The sequence below is a fragment of the Catharus ustulatus genome, chromosome 7 (genome assembly GCF_009819885.2).
Source record: "Catharus ustulatus isolate bCatUst1 chromosome 7, bCatUst1.pri.v2, whole genome shotgun sequence".
Lineage (NCBI taxonomy): Eukaryota > Metazoa > Chordata > Aves > Passeriformes > Turdidae > Catharus > Catharus ustulatus.
In genome coordinates, this window is record NC_046227.1 from 18,867,496 (window position 1) to 18,887,877 (window position 20,382).

General features: G+C 34.9%; 1 protein-coding gene across 4 annotated transcripts in view; it reads right to left on the bottom strand.

Annotated features, from left to right (window-relative positions):
* Window positions 1–20,382, bottom strand: part of UBR3 (ubiquitin protein ligase E3 component n-recognin 3) — a 102,577-nt gene that overhangs the window by 25,625 nt on the left and 56,570 nt on the right. For 2 of the 4 annotated variants that reach the window (XM_033064487.1, XM_033064485.2), the window contains 6 exons: window positions 19,987–20,136; window positions 19,347–19,480; window positions 15,800–15,910; window positions 14,055–14,267; window positions 13,170–13,306; window positions 7,757–7,842 (listed from right to left, as the gene is read on the bottom strand). In XM_033064487.1, the coding sequence (XP_032920378.1) occupies window positions 7,757–7,842; window positions 13,170–13,306; window positions 14,055–14,267; window positions 15,800–15,910; window positions 19,347–19,480; window positions 19,987–20,136 (831 nt within the window). The remainder of the gene's footprint in view (window positions 1–7,756; window positions 7,843–13,169; window positions 13,307–14,054; window positions 14,268–15,799; window positions 15,911–19,346; window positions 19,481–19,986; window positions 20,137–20,382) is intronic. The other 2 variants (XM_033064486.2, XM_033064488.2) reach the window with 1 other exon arrangement.

The following is a 20,382-nucleotide window of genomic DNA, read 5'->3' on the forward strand; positions in this document are numbered from 1 at the left end:
GCACTGAAAAGTAAGAACTGGTAACTTGGTGGTGCACCAAGTGCTTGATGCTGCACCACGTCCTTATGCCCGTGGGACTGGCAGAAACCTGCCTTGAGCCAAAGGAATACCTGAGGGCTCTTCCGTGTATTTGTGGAATGCTTGATTCCAAAACATATGGATAAAAATACAGAATGTCCTCCCATTTTCTTATACCCTACTTGGAACCTTTAAAACACATGTAAGGACTGTTTTATACAAGTAGCAGCAAAACATTACCATGACAGTGGCCCACAAACATCAATCGTGCCCAGGCGTGTGAAGAGTGGGAAGGAAGGCCATAACCTCACCAGGTATCCCAAAGCCCTCTGCCCTCACAGCCCGTCTTTCCAGCCGATCCATTCCAGAGAGCCCACCCTTGTTAGGGGGAAAGGCAGGGCCTGGCTGTAGCTCAGTCACCAAAAGATCATTCTTAACCAATTTTGGTGGGAAGAGTATCAACTTAGGAAAGTGCAGCAGCAACAAAATTTGAAAAACTTTGAATTTGATCCTCCTCTTCTAATAACTTCATAATATTATAAGGCAGGCTGCATCCAGATAATTTGAATAAATATAAAAATCGCGCAGTTTGGATGCACAATATAACTTACTGCTGCAAGTCATCAGGGGCTTGACAGGATTCTAAAATTTAGACATTTGAGTGGGTAAGATTACTAGAGTTTTGAAACATAGTGACAATAGACTCAAGTATTACCTATGCTGATGCATTGCTGTCACAGCTCTCTCAGCTCGTGTCTTTGTTTTCACAGTATACATGTAAAGCTTAAACAAAGCTTCACAGTATCATCTAGATTAGCAACTAGAACTAGCGTTCAGTTGTATTAGCATTCCTTAATCCATTTCTAAAAACTATGAAAATAACTCTATTGTTATTTTGTTATTGCCACTGCTGTTCTGGATAGATTTACTTCCTGGAGGTAATCTATTGCGAGAGAGGAGCAATAAATTCCATTGGAATCTGTACTTTCAAAAGAGCAGCTCAATGGATAAGACACTATCTTTGCACTGGGACTGAAGCTGTAAGAGGAAGCATTGTAATATTGCTCCTCTCACAAACCCCAAAGATAATGGGTATTTTGTCTATATATCCACACTGCACCAGCACCTGCACTCTTTACCATTTTTACTAATAAAGCACACATATTTTACAGATGTTTACAAAGCTCTTAAAAATATTCTGCTATGTTACAGGGCAAAAATCAGGAGCCCACAAAGACAATTTCACAGCCCTTTTCGGCTTTAGTGTGATATGCACAGCCCAAAAGACTAAATTAAAGACATAAAAAGACAGAAATTTGATAGATGAATGGTAGAAATTCTAAAAATGCTATGCTCAATTGACAAAAATGAGTGATTCAGGAAGCTGCATTCAGATTAAAGTTTTGGTCCCGCTCATAATCTTTGTTTGATCTTTGCCAAAGTGATCACAAATTCCTATATAAGTTTTGCTGCCTTTTCTCTACTTATTTTTTTCTGGTCTCTTGACTGGTAAACATTCAAATTGCCAAGATTCAAATCAGATTATATTTTTTGTTATTAATTCTAATTCCACAATGTAGAGCAATGTGCTGTCATAATGAAAACAAAGAAAATGAAGGAATTAGCTACCTTTGTATTGCTTGCAACAGTCAAACTAATGTGTTTCTACACCAACCTCTCTCTTTTAGGACATATACTGCTGTCATGGAATTTTCTGTCTTGACCCAGGTTTCCCTTTTTACATTTTGTAAATTAGTATTCATATTTACAAGGTGAAAACATCATGCAGTGACGCAGCAATTCACTGCAGGTGGAATTGAAAACATCCTTGTCTCAACTGTGAGGATTTTACCAGACCAGACATGCTTCTCTCTTCTTCTCCCAAAGTTTCCTGGGACTATCAAGAAGAATGTAGATTATAACTAAAACCACTTGATACAACCAGATGGAAATTAATTGTTAATATTTTTCTCCTGGTAGAGATTTATATGGTCCACTAAGCAACAGCAGCTGCAAAGACCTGCTGACAACCCACTCATCACTGATCCAGTAGACTTGAATCAGTAAAAAAACCCATGAAGGTCAGGAAAAGCCTATTAAGGCATTAAGACAGGATAGTCGACAAAATCTCTTACATCTTCACTAAGTCTTAATTGCTGGTGAAGTAGCTGATCACCCTCTACACCAAACTCCCCAGTGTATGAAATTAACTTTAGCAACTGAATTCTAACAGTACCTATCTTTGCTTCTCCCACACTAGATATTAGTGGCACACCAAGTGTTTTAGAAAATACTTAAGATCATCTGCTGGTGAGAAAAACTGCTTTTTCCAAGTTAGCATGAATGGCACCAAGGATCTGCAGACTGACAGCTCCTAACCGAAAAAAATTCCAAACCAAGCAAACAAATCTAAAAACTCAAACTCTGCAACACCAAAAAGCCCAACCAAGCACAGAAGCCTCTCTAGCAAGGCATTCCTGAAAACTTCTTTTATTCTCTTTAATTTCAGTGATGGCTGAGAGCTGCATGGGACGCTTTGCAACCATATCCACACCACATCAAGGATTATAGGGATGAGACAGCTGCAACTCAATCTTGCAAATCATAAAAGAATTCAGTTTTTCTCCCAACAGGAAATACTGAGTGGCCCCAAGTGTCACTGTCCGAATTGATAAAATGGAGACAGTCATTACTTTCAATGTGGTTGAACATTTTGATACAGAAGAATGAAGATAAAAAGTGAGTTTCTGTGCTCACAAACACTAAAAGCACTGATTAAACTGATGCTAACACCATCACAAAGATAAAGGTTTCAAATGAATGAGAAAAAGAAAACAAAACCAAACCAACCAACCAACAACTCCCACAAAGCAATACTGTTTCTCAATGTTGAGAGCCGTTGCAGAAGTTACAAAGGTGCTAGATACTCTACTTAAGAAGAGTTTCAACTCTAAAATAATTTTTTGATGTCCAGTTGTAAATAACATCCTTTACAATTAATGTAGTTGATACTGCAATGCCAGACTGCTATTTGTGAGAAGCATAGGGATAAGGAGCTCATTTACAGAGAAACTGAAGCCAGAAGTCAAGAGGATAAAATATTTAATCTTTACCGAAAACCCTAATCCTGTCCTTCTCACAAAGGGGAAAAGGAAAAAAACCAAAAAAACCCAAACCAAACCAAACAAACAAACAAAAAAACCCAAACAAAAACAAAAAAAAACAGACAGAAAGAAAAGTACTATTTTGAAATTATAAAAGAAAGATTATAAATTCATTTATATGTAACTTTTAAATTTTGTGGAACTGTTCATCAACTACTGTGAGATCACCAGAGAACAAATAGCAAATAAAAACATCTACACAAGTTAAAGAGAGGTCACAGAATCAGAGAACACTTAGGGTTGGAATGGACCTTGAAGATCATCTAGTTCTAACTCCCACTATTCCATTAGCCTGGGTTGCTCACGGCCTTATATAAAAACCCTACAGAGAAATCATAATTATTCAGTCTTAATGCTGTGTTTTGACTGTTTGATAAATACAGAACAATGAAGACAAAGAAGTCTATTACACATTATAAAACAGAGAAATTAGACCTGTACAGTTGTTATGTATCATGATTTTCCCTAAACCCAAGAGAATTTGCAAGGCCATAGACCCTAAAACTGTAATATAGTCCTTCAAATAGGACTTGATTTTTAAGTAAAAAGTAATAGGACACTATTTGCATTTTTTGGTTGCACACACATACAAAACTTTAAGTCTTAAAATGGCAATTTTGCAGGCAAATTTTCTTCACTATTCTTCTCACACACACTTGGACACTGATACTAAGAACTACATTAATCATTCTTAATTTTACTTCCAAAGATGAGCTACTCTCATGGTGCAATCGACTTAAACAGCTCTTGACCTGTTTGTTCCCACCATCTTCCTTGATGTTTGCTGCTGTAACAGCTCACCTGGGATAACATATTCTATTTTCCCCAATATCTAATCATCAAACTTCACAGTTGTCACAGACTATTACAGAGTGGTATGCTTAATCACGAAAGAAACTCCTCAGTAACTCACACACAGAAAAAGCCAAACCAGGTTATGTTTTAGATTATTTCTGCTGAACCTGACATGAAAGATGCTTAAAAACAAAAGCAGTTTCAATTCCGTGCAGAGAACACTTTAACAAAACAGTACTCAAGTCCCAGATGGGGCACAAATTTTAAAAAACATTCTTTCCTCACTGCAGAAGACAATGAAGAAGTTGAAGGTACATTTTAAATGAAACTTCAGAAGCAGGATTGCTCTTAGAAAAATAATTGACTATGGAAGGATGATAACATATACTTCAGAATATGAATTTACAGAACTGCAATTTTTCATAACTTTAATGCAAGGATATGGAAGGGGCAATAAAGGAAACACACAATTATAGAATGGTTTAGTGAAAACAAACCCCTCTATATATGTAAAGCTAACTCTGCTCCCACTAGTCATATTTAGCCCAATGTTGAAACCTAAATATAATAATAATAAATGGAAATGCTGTACAGGTCTGTTCTAGGAGAATGCCATTACCTTACATTAAAAAACAAGTCTATTTTAGTGCAAGATTAAATATGACTAGATTGCTACATAACGATTTTATGAAGTACCAATACAGAACACGAACAACATTTGGACATTTTAACAATGAATAGATGACATTCACCTCTCTGTGCTGCGCAATGAAACAACACATTCATATATGTAGTGCCTTTACCTGGAAGGCCTTGAATGTTTCTGGAGTGCAAGATAAATATTAAAAACACCAATATGACTGACTTAGATATAAATAAGAAAATTTACCATTCTACCCAAAACTGTGGAAAAAGCCAAGTGCATTGTGGTAAGATGCCATCCACACCCCTTTTTCAGAAACATGACTACAATACTTTCAGCACCTGCTGAAGGAAAAAGCTCTAGTACAACACACTCAAAATTACACAACTGTTTAAGAAAGGAAGAGAAAAATATTAAACAAAGTGCAATGTATTGTAAGTAGAAAAAAAAATAAAATCAAGATATGTTATCAGATTTTAAAAAATCATCAATATGCTTTTCAATCAATATTCTGGTAATTTCCGATTAAACCCCAGATAATGTGCAAGTATATCTAAACAATCAAATCACATAATGGGGGAAAAGATTTCTTCTCCCTAAATATAGACACAATTCTGAAAGGGTATAACCTTTAACACCCCTTCCAACCTAAGCCTCTGTGATTCTATGAAAACTAAGTTTTCCTTACTGGGCTATTTTACTTTTCCTACAGACAACTAATGTACAGTGGATTTCCAACCAATAAAGATATATTTTATGAACATTTTATATTTTGTAAACTAGTACATCTTTTTAAAAGTAACAGTTCATGATAGGATCTTAAAGCTTCTCTTTAAGAGGACAATTTCTTTACTTCTCACATGTGAGAAGGATCTCTAACTTTTTGGTAAGTTTAGTAGGTTTAGTTTGTTCCAATAATCTATTTTGATTAAAGGAAAACATTTTCATTTTCTGAGACATGCAGAGTCAATGGCAAAATACTAAAAAGGCTGGAAAAACAGGTAAATATGACATATGAATTTAAACAGGACTTAAAATTGTCATGCCTAGCTGAAGTATCCATCCAGCATAAGACAATTCTCCAGTGGAAATACATCCTCCATGTATCATTTCCAATTTTGTAATTATCCAAAAAGAAACTTCTCCAGTGATTAAAGTATTTTCCATGCATTTCAAGGCTTGAGAAATATGTATTAAAATTCCTGACAAATATTTTCACAGACTGTATGTTTTCTTGCAAAGTCAGGTCCTAAGAATGTAACAGTCCTCCTTTGGGCAAGAGGATGTTAAAGGGATAGTATGGTAAGACTAAGAAAAAAATTAAAGAATGTATTATACAAACCACCTAGTGTCAGCTACCAGCCTTAGCTTGGTGGCAGTTTCTTTCTTTCTTTCTTCTTCAAATAACACCAAAGAAAGAAAAGAAACTTTAAGGTAGTTTCTCCCTTTGTATCACCTGATGTAGTGCAAATAGCAACAGTGAAGCTACAGAGATGAGGCTGCCCACCAATCCAATGGTCTGAGCACCCTGCAAAATCATAATCTTCTAGCACTTAAGTGACATTAGTGACACCATCAGAAAATCCATTATCTTTTAGATCTATTTATCTAACTAGCTTTTATATAAGTACGTGTAACAAAAATTTGATGTGATGTCAAACATTTCACAGTGTTTTTTAAGATGCAATGAATGTGTTCAATTCCACTTTTATCTTAAAATATAAATCACACATAAAAACTGAGATGTCCTGATTTTGAAAAACTATCAGTGAGATAAAAATATGACCTTGCAGAGTATTGGCCGCTTCCTGGCATACATTCTTCTAAACTCTAAAATGTCAAGTAATTTTATTACCGGTAAAGCCATGTGAAAACAAACTCATACACTCTCATTATGCGTAATGTCATTATAAATCTTCTCACTTTCAAAAATTTCTCCATTTTAAGCTGAAGTCTCCACCCTAACCTGCTCATCTACACACTTCCAAATACATGCCTATGAAATGAGTAACCACATTAATAAGAAACTAAAATTCAGGGAGAAAGTGTCCATCTTACTAGGTGACCACACATAAAAATACACTGTAATCTAAGTATAAATTATCAGCAGAACCCTGGCTGACTAAATGCTTCAAATTTGCACACAATGATCTAGAGATGTTTTCACATGCACTCTTCAGATAGTTTGGTTGGTTGAGGAAGGTGGGTAATGATGGTGGGGAAAGACAGTGTGCAGAATGGTTTAAAACTACCTTTTAAATTAAAAAGACATGAATGAAATTAGTTGAACTACATTTCCTGGCAGTAACAGAAGGCTTTTGTCCTAGAGGGAATGTGGACAGCATAGAACCTGGTGAGATTTCTTTGGTGGTTTGTCACCTCAAAGAATGAGGAAAGCATCCCCCCAAAATTCTGTACCAAAAGACAGAGGTGGGCCTAAGCTTTCTTTATTCCTATTGCTATTGCTACATAAGTTTGACTTAAATAAGTAGTAGTAGTAGTAGCAGTATACTGTGGGCTTTCCAATTTTTCCTGGCAAAAGAAAATGTCCACTTCTAACTGTTTATATTCCGATGAAAGATTAAAATATTTTCTTTTAAGAAAAAAACACTTCTGGCAGCAAGAAGATGCTTTGTTTGACAATTATTAAAGGTTTTTTTTAAATTTCTATGAAAGAAAATTTGCCAAATTTCGTGAAAGAACTAGACAAATTAAAGACATGGGATGCTGTAGTTGCATATTTCTAAGTATGACACCAAGTCATGAGCTGTATTAGCATTCAGAAAGCAAACTTCTTTCCTATTGCTAGCAACAACAAAGTTTTCCTGCTTCACCCTTAAAACACTCCTAGTGTTACTCACAAAAATGCAAACTTATTAAAAAATGTTACATGCATAGTATGACAATTAATTTATAAATAACTGCACTCACAAGACATAACCAGCTCTAATGAAGAATTTGTGCAAATTAGTTTTCAGATTTCTCTAACAGAAACGAAAAACCAAAGACTCCTTATGTTGGAAAAAACAGGTTTTAAAAAGAAAAAGTTGATGTAATTTAGAAATACAAGAAAGAACCAGACATCTTTATTCAATATTCTAATAATTTATACTGCATTTAATAACATGGAACTTACTTAAACATGATCTCTTCCCTGCTGTGCTTGCACCTCCCGAACACAAATTTCCTCCTCGATGGACCAGCTCAAGTTCCAAGTTGGTTCTGTAGGAATAACATAACAAGTATTGAATGGAACAACATTATTCAAGCTTTACAGACAGAAATGAACCATGACAAACTCCCAGCATACACTAAATAAAAGAATACTGTGAACTAATCGTTAGTATGAAACACTGCCAAAATACAGCTCAGAACAAAAACAGATGTTATCAAGATATTGTCATATATGATTTTAAGTACTGTATTAACATAGTATTGTATTGAATTGTGAGAGAAGAGTTTAAAAAATGTTAATTTTGTGCCTTTCTTCTGTATGCACACACAGTATAATAAGGGAATTTATGTGCAAATCTGGAAAGACTATACAGATTGGCTAACTTTCAGTCAATCATATACATCTAAAAAGTGTTCTCTTTGTTGGTAGAGCTTTTGTCTCACTTTAAACAATCAGAGAGTACAATGGATATGGCATCAACTAAATATGAATACAGTCTAAATTATAATTAAAGCACTGCCCTTTATAGATAAGTTAGTTAATAAAAGCCTTGGAGGTTAATTCTGACTGAAATGCTATTCACTGTAGCTCATTAGTATGAAACAGGAGTTGTGTCACTGAATCTCTGCATGTCACACTGATGCTTTCTTTCTTAGTATTACTGTAATCTGATACTTAGACACCAATTGTTTAGGCCAAATTTGGTAATTTTGTTTAATTTTGGAATTGGATGTTTCACTACTGCATTATCTTTTACTCTCAAGACTTGGAGTAAACAATTTATGCTATATTCTCTGAGAGCTTGTTCTAGTAAGTCAACATACATTTTGAAAATTAAAATGAAGGAATATAATTCTATTATTCTGAAGTGTTGTTTTGCTAATTCAATCCAAACATTCCAAACATATTTTTGCCCTTTAATGAAAAATGAAACAATTTTAGATTCAATATAATGTGACTGAATCCATACTAAAATCTATTTCAGAATTTCAGGCACATAATGTATCCAAGCTAAGAACATCCCCCCCTCCCCCTCCTTACATTTAAGAAGAAACTGCAGGATTCCTTTTATTCAAAACAAATTATTTTTAAGAATTTCAGCTTCATCAACTTGAAAGAATAATACAATTTGATATGCAGTGTTTGTTAAGATACTTTCCTATGTTTTTAAAATAGCAACATTTCTGAATATTCCTATCCCTGAGTTTGCAGCTTATGCCATCCATTTCTGAAGGAATGCTTTAATCCTCTCTACTCAGAAAAGGCAATTTAACATTGATAATGTGCCTGCTCAGAGCTCCATCTGGTTGCTGCTGATAAGGGCATCTGTGTGACAGGGGAATTTTCCACTCTTCAGGCGATTTGCAGTGCTCACTGAACTTCTGAAAATCTACCAGCAAGGAAGCAGGGACAGGGATTTCATATCAGTGGACAAAATAGCAACTGCAGATCAGCATGTGCTAGTTCATCATGGGAATATGAAGGAAATCAGTACATTTTATTTCTACAAACCTTCTGATCATTAACTTGAAGAACAAAATCAGTGACAGTCTTCCATTAAAACTAAGATAATTAAGATTTAAATCAAAAAGACTACCTGAATGTTTAAAAATAATTTCCTAGATCTACAATTTTAAATTTCCCTTTCACCAAGGCATATGTGGCATTTTGCAAAACAAACCTCAGGGACAATTCTGAAAAATACCTCTTGCTGCTACGTATGAGCTTTGCTATAAGGAATGTAAGGAAAGTTATTTCTGTATCATATACTCTGTACACATAAGATACCAAGTCTCACCTCCCACACTTCTTCATTGTCCCCAGCTCCTCAAAAGCAGTACCATATAGCTCAGCTTTCTTGGAAATATATCTCTTTCAAAACATATCTGTAACTTAGCATAAAAATCCACAGTAGAGAAAGCATCTTCCATGAAAATGAACACTTATCCCTCAGAAAATATCCTACATCAGGTACAGACGTCAATCATTTTTGAAAACCAGTGTATCTCCTCCCTAATTTGAGCTCCTTTCTGCCTTGAGGATCTGTATACCCTCTGCCCTTTACTGAAGAAAAGTAATGAAAAAAAAACTGGGGGCATCTGACAGAAGTGTGGAACACAGAGTGGTCTCTGAAAGAATCCTTTGCTATCTCAGACTCCTCAACATGAAGGAAAGAGAATGAGAAAGAAAATCCATATAAGTGTCTTCTTTTCCTATCTAGAAATCTCAGTGTCATTCATTAGAACAAATTTTGTAGAACACTGCCTTTATCCTTCTCACTCACAGAAAAAACCCTGAGAAAATGGATTTTGCTCAGCTGTCCTGTCTACTGATAAAAAAGACCTACTTCATCCCTCCTTGGGGGCTTTTCTTAAAGGAACTATTAGAGGTGGGAAGGGTGATTTCATATTTCTGAGAATTCATACCAGGACAGAGTGGGGGGGGAAGTAAAAATTTCCTTTCCAGAAAGGGAATATATTTGGATGGACTTGCTCTTCCTATTGGGACAGAAGCAGCGCACTAAGCACTATCATGTTTCTCAATTTACAAACACAACACATACATGGAAAAACCCCAGATACTAAGATATAGACTCAGAAGGAAAGAAGACATGGCTCTTAGTCTATACACAGTTGACAGAAAAACCAAAAGGTTTTTTTGCACAGTCAACAAAAGCAAGAAACCTCCAGCTATGCAATACATACAGTCCTCCAAGATATCACCACAGCCTTCAATGCTTTGAAATGAAAGTATTAAAATTAAAGCTAGGCAGACATGATTTGGGAATGACACCCAAATGTCTCCTAAATGTCAGCAAAGACAAGGAGGAATGGATGAAAAGGCTACAAATTTAACTAGATATGAGTGTTGGAAAAGCGGGAGGTGGCCAAGGAGCTGCTGTTCCAGCTGTGCATGCAGATCAGGATGCCAAGACCCAGAATGCCTCTTTTGCTAGGAAAACAGACAGTAGCTAGCCCTCCCATGAGGTGGTAGAGAGCTCTTTTGTTATTTTTTTTTGCCTGCTACCAGTGACATATGACTGGGTAAGCAAAAATCAAGTAAATTCCCTTTTTCCTGAAGGAGAAAGAATAACCTGCAGCAACTGGCTACGTGTCGTTTCACATTCCCATTCCAGCTTCAGTAGTCTACTGCAAAGCTGGCATTCAGCTGTAAACCAGCATCTTTTCGGACAGGAGATGATGTCATTTTCTGATTGAAAATGGAACACTGATTTATAAGAAGATTAAGAGTATTTAACTCACATGGAATTATACAGTTAATCAAAATATCATTGTATTTAAATGCTCAGCTAAACAAGAGTTAAATACCAGGAAAAACTGTGCAACAGCTGTAAATGGTCTGACCAAAACCAATTAAATGCTTCAGAATGCCTGGAACTAGAAATGCTCAAACGTTACTGATTGGTAAGAAACACAAGGGTATCATTACCTCAAGAAAAACTCCGGATGGAAATAAGGAAGAAAAGGTCCAATGACAGGAATAACTTACAGAAAGTAAATTACTTCAGTATGTAATTTTAATCGTGGATAGCCTGTTGTTTGATTATTTAAAATTAAACACATATTCCAGTTTGGAAGGTGATGTACAGATTTATTTCCATAAATACAAACTGTAATGTTTCATTAAAATGTTTATTTAAAAGGTGTAGTAGAAGCATGTAAATCTGGATTGCTGCGCTGAAAAGCAAGACAAGTTAACCACCTTGAAGCTGATCAGTCAGGTTCCCACATAAGTGATCTTATGAGCTACAGTAACAATACACAAAGCTGGATCCAACACCTGAAATTCTTGAAACATGGATAAACAGAAAATTGGTCACACAACTCTAACAGGAAGAGATCACAAGGACTAGAAGTGACATATCCTAATCTTAGCGGTCAACCATGATTTCTTCAGCAGCAATGAAATGCTGTTCTGGTTTGAGGTATTTTTAACTCTGAATGAAAACAAATCTTGAGCTCTGTGTGTAAATATAAAAGCAGTATATAGATACATTTTAAATATGTTTCACTAGCATTTTTAGAGTTATGTAACATTGCACCCAGAAAAGTATTTTAACACCATTTTTGTATCTTAAATGGCAGGTCAAGTTATGGTTACAAGTAACCATACTTTGATATGTGAAATATTAATTTTGAGTCCTTGTATTTTTGGAAGGATATTTAATTGTATTGATCAAACACATAATTGCTAAAAATCCCATATATATAGCATATACCACTTCAAAATATAGAATAATCCTTTAGCTTGCTATGTAGAGAACTTCATAGCTCTTCTGTATCAGTTAAAATACTCTGAAAGAATTCAGATAGTATTTCTTCTAACAGAATCATCCAATAATCCAAGTCAGAGGAAAATTCTGGACATTACATGGTCTAACCTTCTGTGGAAAGCAGAACCTTAGATTTCATTACCCAGAGTCCTGCTGAGCCAAACCTTGAATATTTCCACTGCTTATATACTAATGACACTCAGCAATCAGAGTTCATGAAACTGCAACAAAAAAATGCTACTCAATGGCATCACTTCTATGCTTGCAGTTTCTCTGCAGTCAGCACCTTCCCTGCAGGCCTCATGAAATCAGAGGTTAGAAAATTATTATCTTAATGAGTATTTTAAGTTCTTATGGGAAAAGCTGGTATTACAGTAACTCTGAATAAATTAACTATTCAGAGTACCTTAACATTAATGGTATAGAAGGAGGGACTGATTTTCTTGGAGAGTGTATGTGACAGCTCTAAAACTACAATCAACCATCACAAAGAAAATGGTGCTGGTTTCAACACTTTTTTAGAAGTCTAAAGACTATATGAAGAGAAATTCCTGGTTGCTGATTGTGATAAAAAAAGTTGCTTCTGTGATCTCCTTTCAAGTAAATAAAACTAATATGACTAATATGTAGCAGAGAGATAAAAAATACCTTATGATTTAAAAACTAGCAATATGGTAGCGATACAGAAAAAATCTCATTCTGCAGAAGATACAGTAGATTTGACAATTTGGGAAAGGAAAATAAAACAAGAAATGTAACATAAAATCTTGATATAAGAAAAGCAAAACCTTGAATTCAGAAGAAAACTAAATAAGTGTACGACACAATGTTCCCTGGGTTTTGTGCCACTGCTGCACACAGTAAAAATGAAATGAGAGGCACATGTTTCCATCTTGCATAATGCCTGTATATGAAAATCAGGAAATGTAACTTAGATGTACTGAATATTCAAAAAGTCTGTTTTGGAGAGGATGAAATATTTTTAAAATGCTTTTTTTTTTTTTAAAGAAAGCTATCTAGTGACTAATACCATTAGTCAGAAATACAAAAGAAAAAATGTAAAAAGAAAAACATACCCACCTGGCTACAGAATACATAAACAGAAAATCATTGTCAGGTGATCCAGGAGTCTTACTATAATCTGTGTACTTCTTTTGTGTGGTACTTTTTATATCTTTCATTACAGATTCCATTTCTTTACTGAGGTTAGTTTCAGACTATGAACAAAGACACAAAAGAAGATTAGTTAATTTTACCTGAAGAAATGCACTAGCTGATTGTAGCACTTTCATATTTGTAAAACACATTTGCACATTATGAAAAAATATGCATTAAAAGTCAGTATTCTGTCTCACAGAAGTGTCAGAATATTTTGCAATGTTATCCTGTTTTGTCTATCTCCTGTGTTTAAGGATCTCGGTGCTAGTGATATTTTAAAGTATATTTGCACTGTAACAGTACACAAGAACAGAAAGCATCTCCATTAAGACTTGAAGGTAACAAAATTTAATATAATTTTTTCTGTCATTTAGAGGACCTCATGAAGCTTTGTAACACATGAGCATCTGCAAATTATTGTTTCTGTAAAACAAATAGTCCATACCTTACAAAGTTCTTAAATAGCTTCCAGTTACAAGACTATTGCTGTTCTTTCATTGCATGGAAACTATAAATGTATTTTATATTACATGACTTCATTCTATGTAAATTACTACAGAGAAAACTGAAAATGTACTCAATAAAAAATTATATTAATCACATTTTGTCACAGCTTTCAACTGTTTATTTTAGTAGGTAACGCAGTAAATGCTCTAAGTTTCTTGATAAGAAAACAATAATATGTTGTCGTCAATATCAGAAGAAAATGAACTTTCTGAAGTTGCCAGGTTTCTAGGAGATCACAAATGCAATATAATGTAAAAACTGAAAGGTAGAGGCAAATTAACAAGGATCTTTCTGCCTTACACTGATGCTTACTGGGAAAGTTCCCAGCTGTTCTTGAAGTTCTTCCACCTCTTGCACAAGTTCTTGCATACACTTGTTACTATGACTTTGCCAAACGCTTCTTTCCATGTTGTTCCCAGGATAACAAGGAAGAACACTGTTGGCAAACTGCCTACACAGGGGACAGGTAAATTCTCCTTTGTCCACTGAAAAACCCTGGAGGACTTGGTCATTCTAAAAGAAAATAAAGAAGATGTAGCTGAAATTTGCAAACTATTATTGGTTTTTTAGCTTGATATTTCAGGCGTATAGCTAAAAAACTAATTCTAAAACCAAAAACTGTAAAGAAAGAACAATTAGAATAGTTCCCCATTTTACTGACAAAGATCTTACTTACTAGAGACTGTCTTACAACCCTCCAACTCAACTACTTTTCCTGATTTTTGAGCACTCTCCATTGTGAACAATATCCGCATAACAGTAGATAAATAAAGTAAAAATACTTCAATGGAGTATTTCCAACATTTTATGTGTGTTGCCTCTTTCTGACAATTTCCATAAAGTTTGAGACTCCAAGCACAGGCCAAAAAAAGCCTAACCAAGTAGCCATTGGCAGTGAGAAGAACCCTGATTATTTCTTGTATCACATGAAGGATGAAAGAATGGACCCAGAATACATGTTTGGAAAGTGAGGACATGTCCTCAGCATTCCTATTAACTGGGAAGAAATCTTGTTTCAGCTTCATGAGTTGCCTCCATGGTATCCCATGTTGATATTTACCCATATTATGTAAAAATAAATGCTTTATCCAGATGAACACAGGTCTATATAAATTATCTCAGTCCTAAAAATTGTAGTAAATAGTCAAAATTATTATGTACTCATCTAGATACTAGTAAAACATTCTAGACTATTTAAGTGAACTTCTGATCCTAGCATCTTCAAGAATACAATTAGATGGAGTAACAGTTTATTACAAGTTTAACAGAGAATCCACCAGAAAAATGTCTTTAGAATTTATATGATGCAAAAAATCCCTTTTCCAAAATTCTGAAAAGTGAGACTCTACCATGAAAGTCTAGATTTTACTGCTATATTACTTTATGTAATATTTATGTTATTTTATATTTATCTTTATGACACAATTACTGCTGCAAGCAAATTTAAATTAATATAGAAAAGAACAATTTATCATGAGATCCAAGAAAGGTTGCACACCTCCTAGTTTCTTTAGAGGTTAAGTTTCAAAGTATGACCAATGTTGATACTAAAACTATAAGGAATTGTTCAGTTTTTCTCAAAATGAAATCAACAAAAATTACAAAAAAATCCCTAAACCAAAAACAGACTAACAAAACCCACAAACACCCTCTCCCGCATCAACTATCCACCTCCCCCAAACAAAGAAAATCCCCCTAGAACACGCACCAAACCCAAAACCTGAAGAAATATCCTGCAATCTTGAACAAAAATGTTGGTTCATATGAAACAAGAAGTCATCATTTATTCTTTTTTTTTTTCTGCTGGTTAATTTTTTACAAGATTTTTTCTGATATATCAGAATAACTGAAAACAAAGTACTTTTGTTAATAATGTCAAGATGCAGTAAGAGATTAAGTTATTAAGTTCTTGAAACATAAGAAAACCATTCTGTACATTCATACAAAACATTTGATTGATCTGATTTGAACAGCAGAAATCCAATTGATTCCAATAAAAGCAGTTCAGACCCAAATAAACAACTATGATCTTCAGTTTTACTTACCCGTAAGGATTCCATGTAAGATTTGTGACAATCTATGTGCAAAGTGTGACCACAAGTTTGTACATAAACACCTCCTTCCCAGCCTATTGACACTGCTTGTAGGCAGGAACTCTAAAACAAAGCAACAACAGTAAGAAAAAACAACAATTACATATAAAGTTATAAAAGTATTTACCAAAACTTCAAGATGTACAGGATAGACAGATTTTTATTTGCATGCTACCTAATTAAAAGACATCCTGACAAAATAAAGAAAAAAATCAATTTTATAAAAAGAATTAATATATGCTGACTGACATGGCTGCTATTATGCCATTCTTTCAAAAATATTTAAATTAAATTAAACTTCTGCAGTTCTTATCACTTAAGATAACAACTTTTTTAAGGAATCTCTTGAATTACTGCATGAAGGTGGGTCTAACTCCAACAGCTGTTCCAATAGCAGAAGTTATCCCATTTATAAGGGCAATATATTGTTCCCACACATTTCATTCAGTTTTGTAGATAACCCAAATAACAATACCACAGTTATATAATTAAATCCCAATCTGTTATTAAAATTCAATGTAAACACTTAGGGGTTTTAATGAGTTGTTGAACAGCATCATATATAACTCATCATAATTGGAAAAGAGAACAAGTTCTTGTTTAGGGAACTCAGCTGTATACTAGGTTTGTTTTGAAAATGCTGGCCTTATTGGAAGACTGCACTTACAACTCACAAGTCCAAAAAAGTTACCCCACTGGTATTTTTTTTTTTTTCCAGAAAATAATGACCTGAAGAAACAATCACCCCTGGTAAATTTGTAAGGAATTCTAGAAAATTCTCTTGCAGAATATCTTACTATAGTTTGTCTAAGTATTAAATCTCCATTTCTCCAAAATTTCATACAGACTGAAATGTACCTTCTGGTTACACATTTAAAGAAGAGATAAAGATTTATGGCTACCAGAATTGGGAAATAACTTTTGATGCAGACTGACCCTAACATGGTCTTAATGTAAGATGCAAAATCAGAGTACCATGAATAACTCTGATACTTGCATTTTCTGAGAGTGTCCTAGGTTTTCTTTTCCCTGCATATGAACAGGAAATCAAAATAAAATTGCAAATTTTAGCTATGGGACATGCCCCTGTTTACCATGCCTCAACCTGTCATTCATAATGTGCTGTGAGCCTCTCAGGCCATTAAAATAAGAAAGACTTTCTCCTGCTGGTTCCTGCATGATTTAATAGACTGCAGTATTAATAAGGTTGTGTGATATACCTGGCTAAGCCCCACAGGACCAATATTACATTAAGAAAAATCATTATTTACTGCATATATCTAATGAGGCTACTGAGTAGCAGTTACAAAAAGAAAAAAAAAAATCCAAAACAACACAACAACCTCAAAGTGTTAGCCAGAAAGGCTTTACTCTATTACTCTTGTGCTCAGAAATAAAGGAGAGTCCAAAGCAAGCCATAGACTTGGGATGGTTATGCCAAGCTATTGGTTACAGAGTAATGTGTGATTCTGAAAACAGGTCTATCAATTCAGCATATGAAATTTTATGTTCTCATCTGTAGTCATATGTCTCCCTATTAAAAATAAACACTTACAATAATTTTTCCTTTAATGGGCAAGAACTCTACTCCTTAACAGGAAGCATCAAATTCCAGCTAAGGAAGTGCAAGACAGAATCTCTATGAAAAGAAGTGATCTCTTTTGCCCAATATCTGTGCAGCAGGTAGCTTATGAATGGCATTTTTGTTGATTTTTTTTCTTCTATCAGAATAAGCTAGACCATACTTCTGAACTTAAAATTTTTACATCTAAGTAAAATTATTCACTTGCCTCCCAAGATTTATTAGAGGAAGGACACTTGCTGGGGGGACACAGTTGATAAACAAAAGGACTTCTTATTGCTTAGCTCAGCTGAGCAAGACACTCGAGACACTAGCAGATGTTTCCATTTTTATGTCCAAAACAATTTAAGGATTAGCTCTTTCATGCAGAGACTTTTTTTTTTTTAAGCACAGTAGTGACCTGGAAACACGAAAGCAAAAATAGCTAATTCAACTGATGTTTGAATCAGGACTGGAGTTTTTAAATGTAGGATGCATTTGCTTATTGCATTACAGAGCATGTTAGACTGATCTGTTGGTAGTGTTACTGCACAGAAAGGGAAATACATGCTTTAGAAAGATCAAGTTTTTGGTAACATTTTGCTTGGAACTTCATCCACTTACACATACATAGTATGTGAACATATAAAAATAAAGCTCCACTTCAGCACTACTTCCATGTTTTTTATCACTTCAGCAGGAAAAAATACTGATTAACTTCCTGAAACACTAAAAAAAGCCTGTCTACAGATTCTTTCTCAGCTAAAAGACAGTTTGTTAAAAATAAAATTTGCTCAAGTCTCTCAGAGTTTCACTTTCTAGCAAGGAAATGCATATTTCCTTACAATAAGATGCCTTCTGAAAAGATTAACCAATTTTCAGGACTGTAACAAAACAATTATGAATTTTTCTCTACATTAATCTACACAAGCAACCTTGGCTTCAGTTGGCAAATTTTAATTATCTGTGGATGTCATTATGAAAAAGCTAGCAACTGTGTTAGAATAAAAATTGCCAGTTTTTCCACTTTAAAGGCAATCTAATCTTCTAAAGGCTCATTATTTCGTTAGATACACTAAAAAGCTGGCATCTCACCTAGGACTAGTTTATAGAAGCTAATTTAGGGTCACAGGTTCCATATTATTCCCTTGAAAATGATTTCTCAGGACAGTTGTGTATTAGCTTACACAGCTCTTTTAGGCACTAGCAAGGGAAGTTACAAGCAGCCCTTCCACAAAGGTCTGCAATTGAACATGTCCTGCAACAAGAATTGCTTCCCAAAACTAAACGTGAAAAGCTCTAACTTGGCTTTGTGAAGTAATGCAAAACTGTTTGGAACAGCCAACAGAACTGCAAAGCAGACATTTACTATCAATCAATGTAAAACTGAACTTCAGATGTTGTGCAGAGTCGAGGATTCAATAGAAGAGGATGCATTTTACTGGTTTCTCCTTCCCATCCACTCATACTCCCCTTTTCTGTAGTGGTTCAGAAATCTGTTACAGAATAAAACAACTCTGTCCACTTACTCTGTGCTTCCAAAATACTTTTACTGATTAAGAGCAATTCCTTGGCGGGGTTCTCTGAACAGCTACAAGAGCACTGGTGTTTGGTTAGACAGTAAATCCAAATTTCAATTGTGTGGTCACACTGGCTTGTGAAATGCTTTCTTCTAGAGAGTATCTGTGTGGATGTTTAATGAATGTGTAGCCTGTAGATATACTAGATGTCTATTGCCAAAAATGTAACTGGGCAAAGCCAGAAACTACTGAAAAATAAGGACCCTATCAAATGCAAACACTTCAGAATGACTGCAACATGAAAAAGCATTCACTAAATGTAGAAATGAAAGTAGGAGAACTCTAAGTTGTAATTTCATTTATCTTTTTGCATACAAATTTTTCTTAAGGGGTAGTCTTGTTGACATGAAATCCTTACATCTTTGAAGTATCGCTGCAGAGTTGTGAGCCTCACGTCGTGCAGCGCCGCACAGGTATCCCAGGGGTAGATCTGCTCCTCTTCAGTCGTGGGGAGTCTCTTTGGCTCAGTGCTATTGCGGCACTGCCCCAACACTGTGTGGAGAAAAGCACCAGTACACAATGCAATGGGGAACAACGGCTTAAACCATTAAGAAAACAATCAGGCAATTTTGGTTTGTAACTATAACGCGCTTTGTTGATGTTGAAAAGTAAAAATTTACTAAAGAATCTAAATACTGAAAGTTGTTCTTTTGCACTTGTACACTATATACACACATACACCTATATCCAATAACACTCATATCTATCTACATGCAAACACATTGATGGCTGTTTAATTTTCTTTCCTTTCCAGTACTGATTTTCCTGCAGGTCTGTAATGCACTGCTGCATTTGGAAAAGCTAATAGAAAGTAGGAGGTAATTAAACTGTTTGTTCTTTCCTCAAACTTTAAAAAAGTTCCTTATGTGTCTCATAGAGGACCATCCACAAAAAAAATAGGAAACCCTGTGCTCCCAGACTTCACAAGATTCAACAGGATTTATGCACACACTGAAAGCTGCAGAAACCTGCTTTTCCTACACACCACACATTCATACCTGAGGATGCTTGTAAGAGTACCACTAGCCCTGTAGGTCTGTCTTCAGTAGAAGGGCCACTTTGTCCACAAATAACACAGTCATATATTGCCTCAGAAACATGCTGTTCAGACGTAGCTACCTCCATGGCAATATCAGCATCTGGGGATTCTAAAAACAAATTTAAAAAATTATATTAAACAGAAGTAAAGAAATCTAATTGAGGATTTCCATCTGAGGATGTGCAATCCATCTGCATTGAGGTAGTGATGAAAAACTACAAAATAATTTCTCAAACATTGTCAGCTGCTTGAAACAAATCTTTCTGCCTCCAAGAAAGACACCTACAAAATGAAGTACATGTTTTTCCACAGGCAAAATTACTCCCTGTGGAATTAAATGTTTCATTTGAGTTTC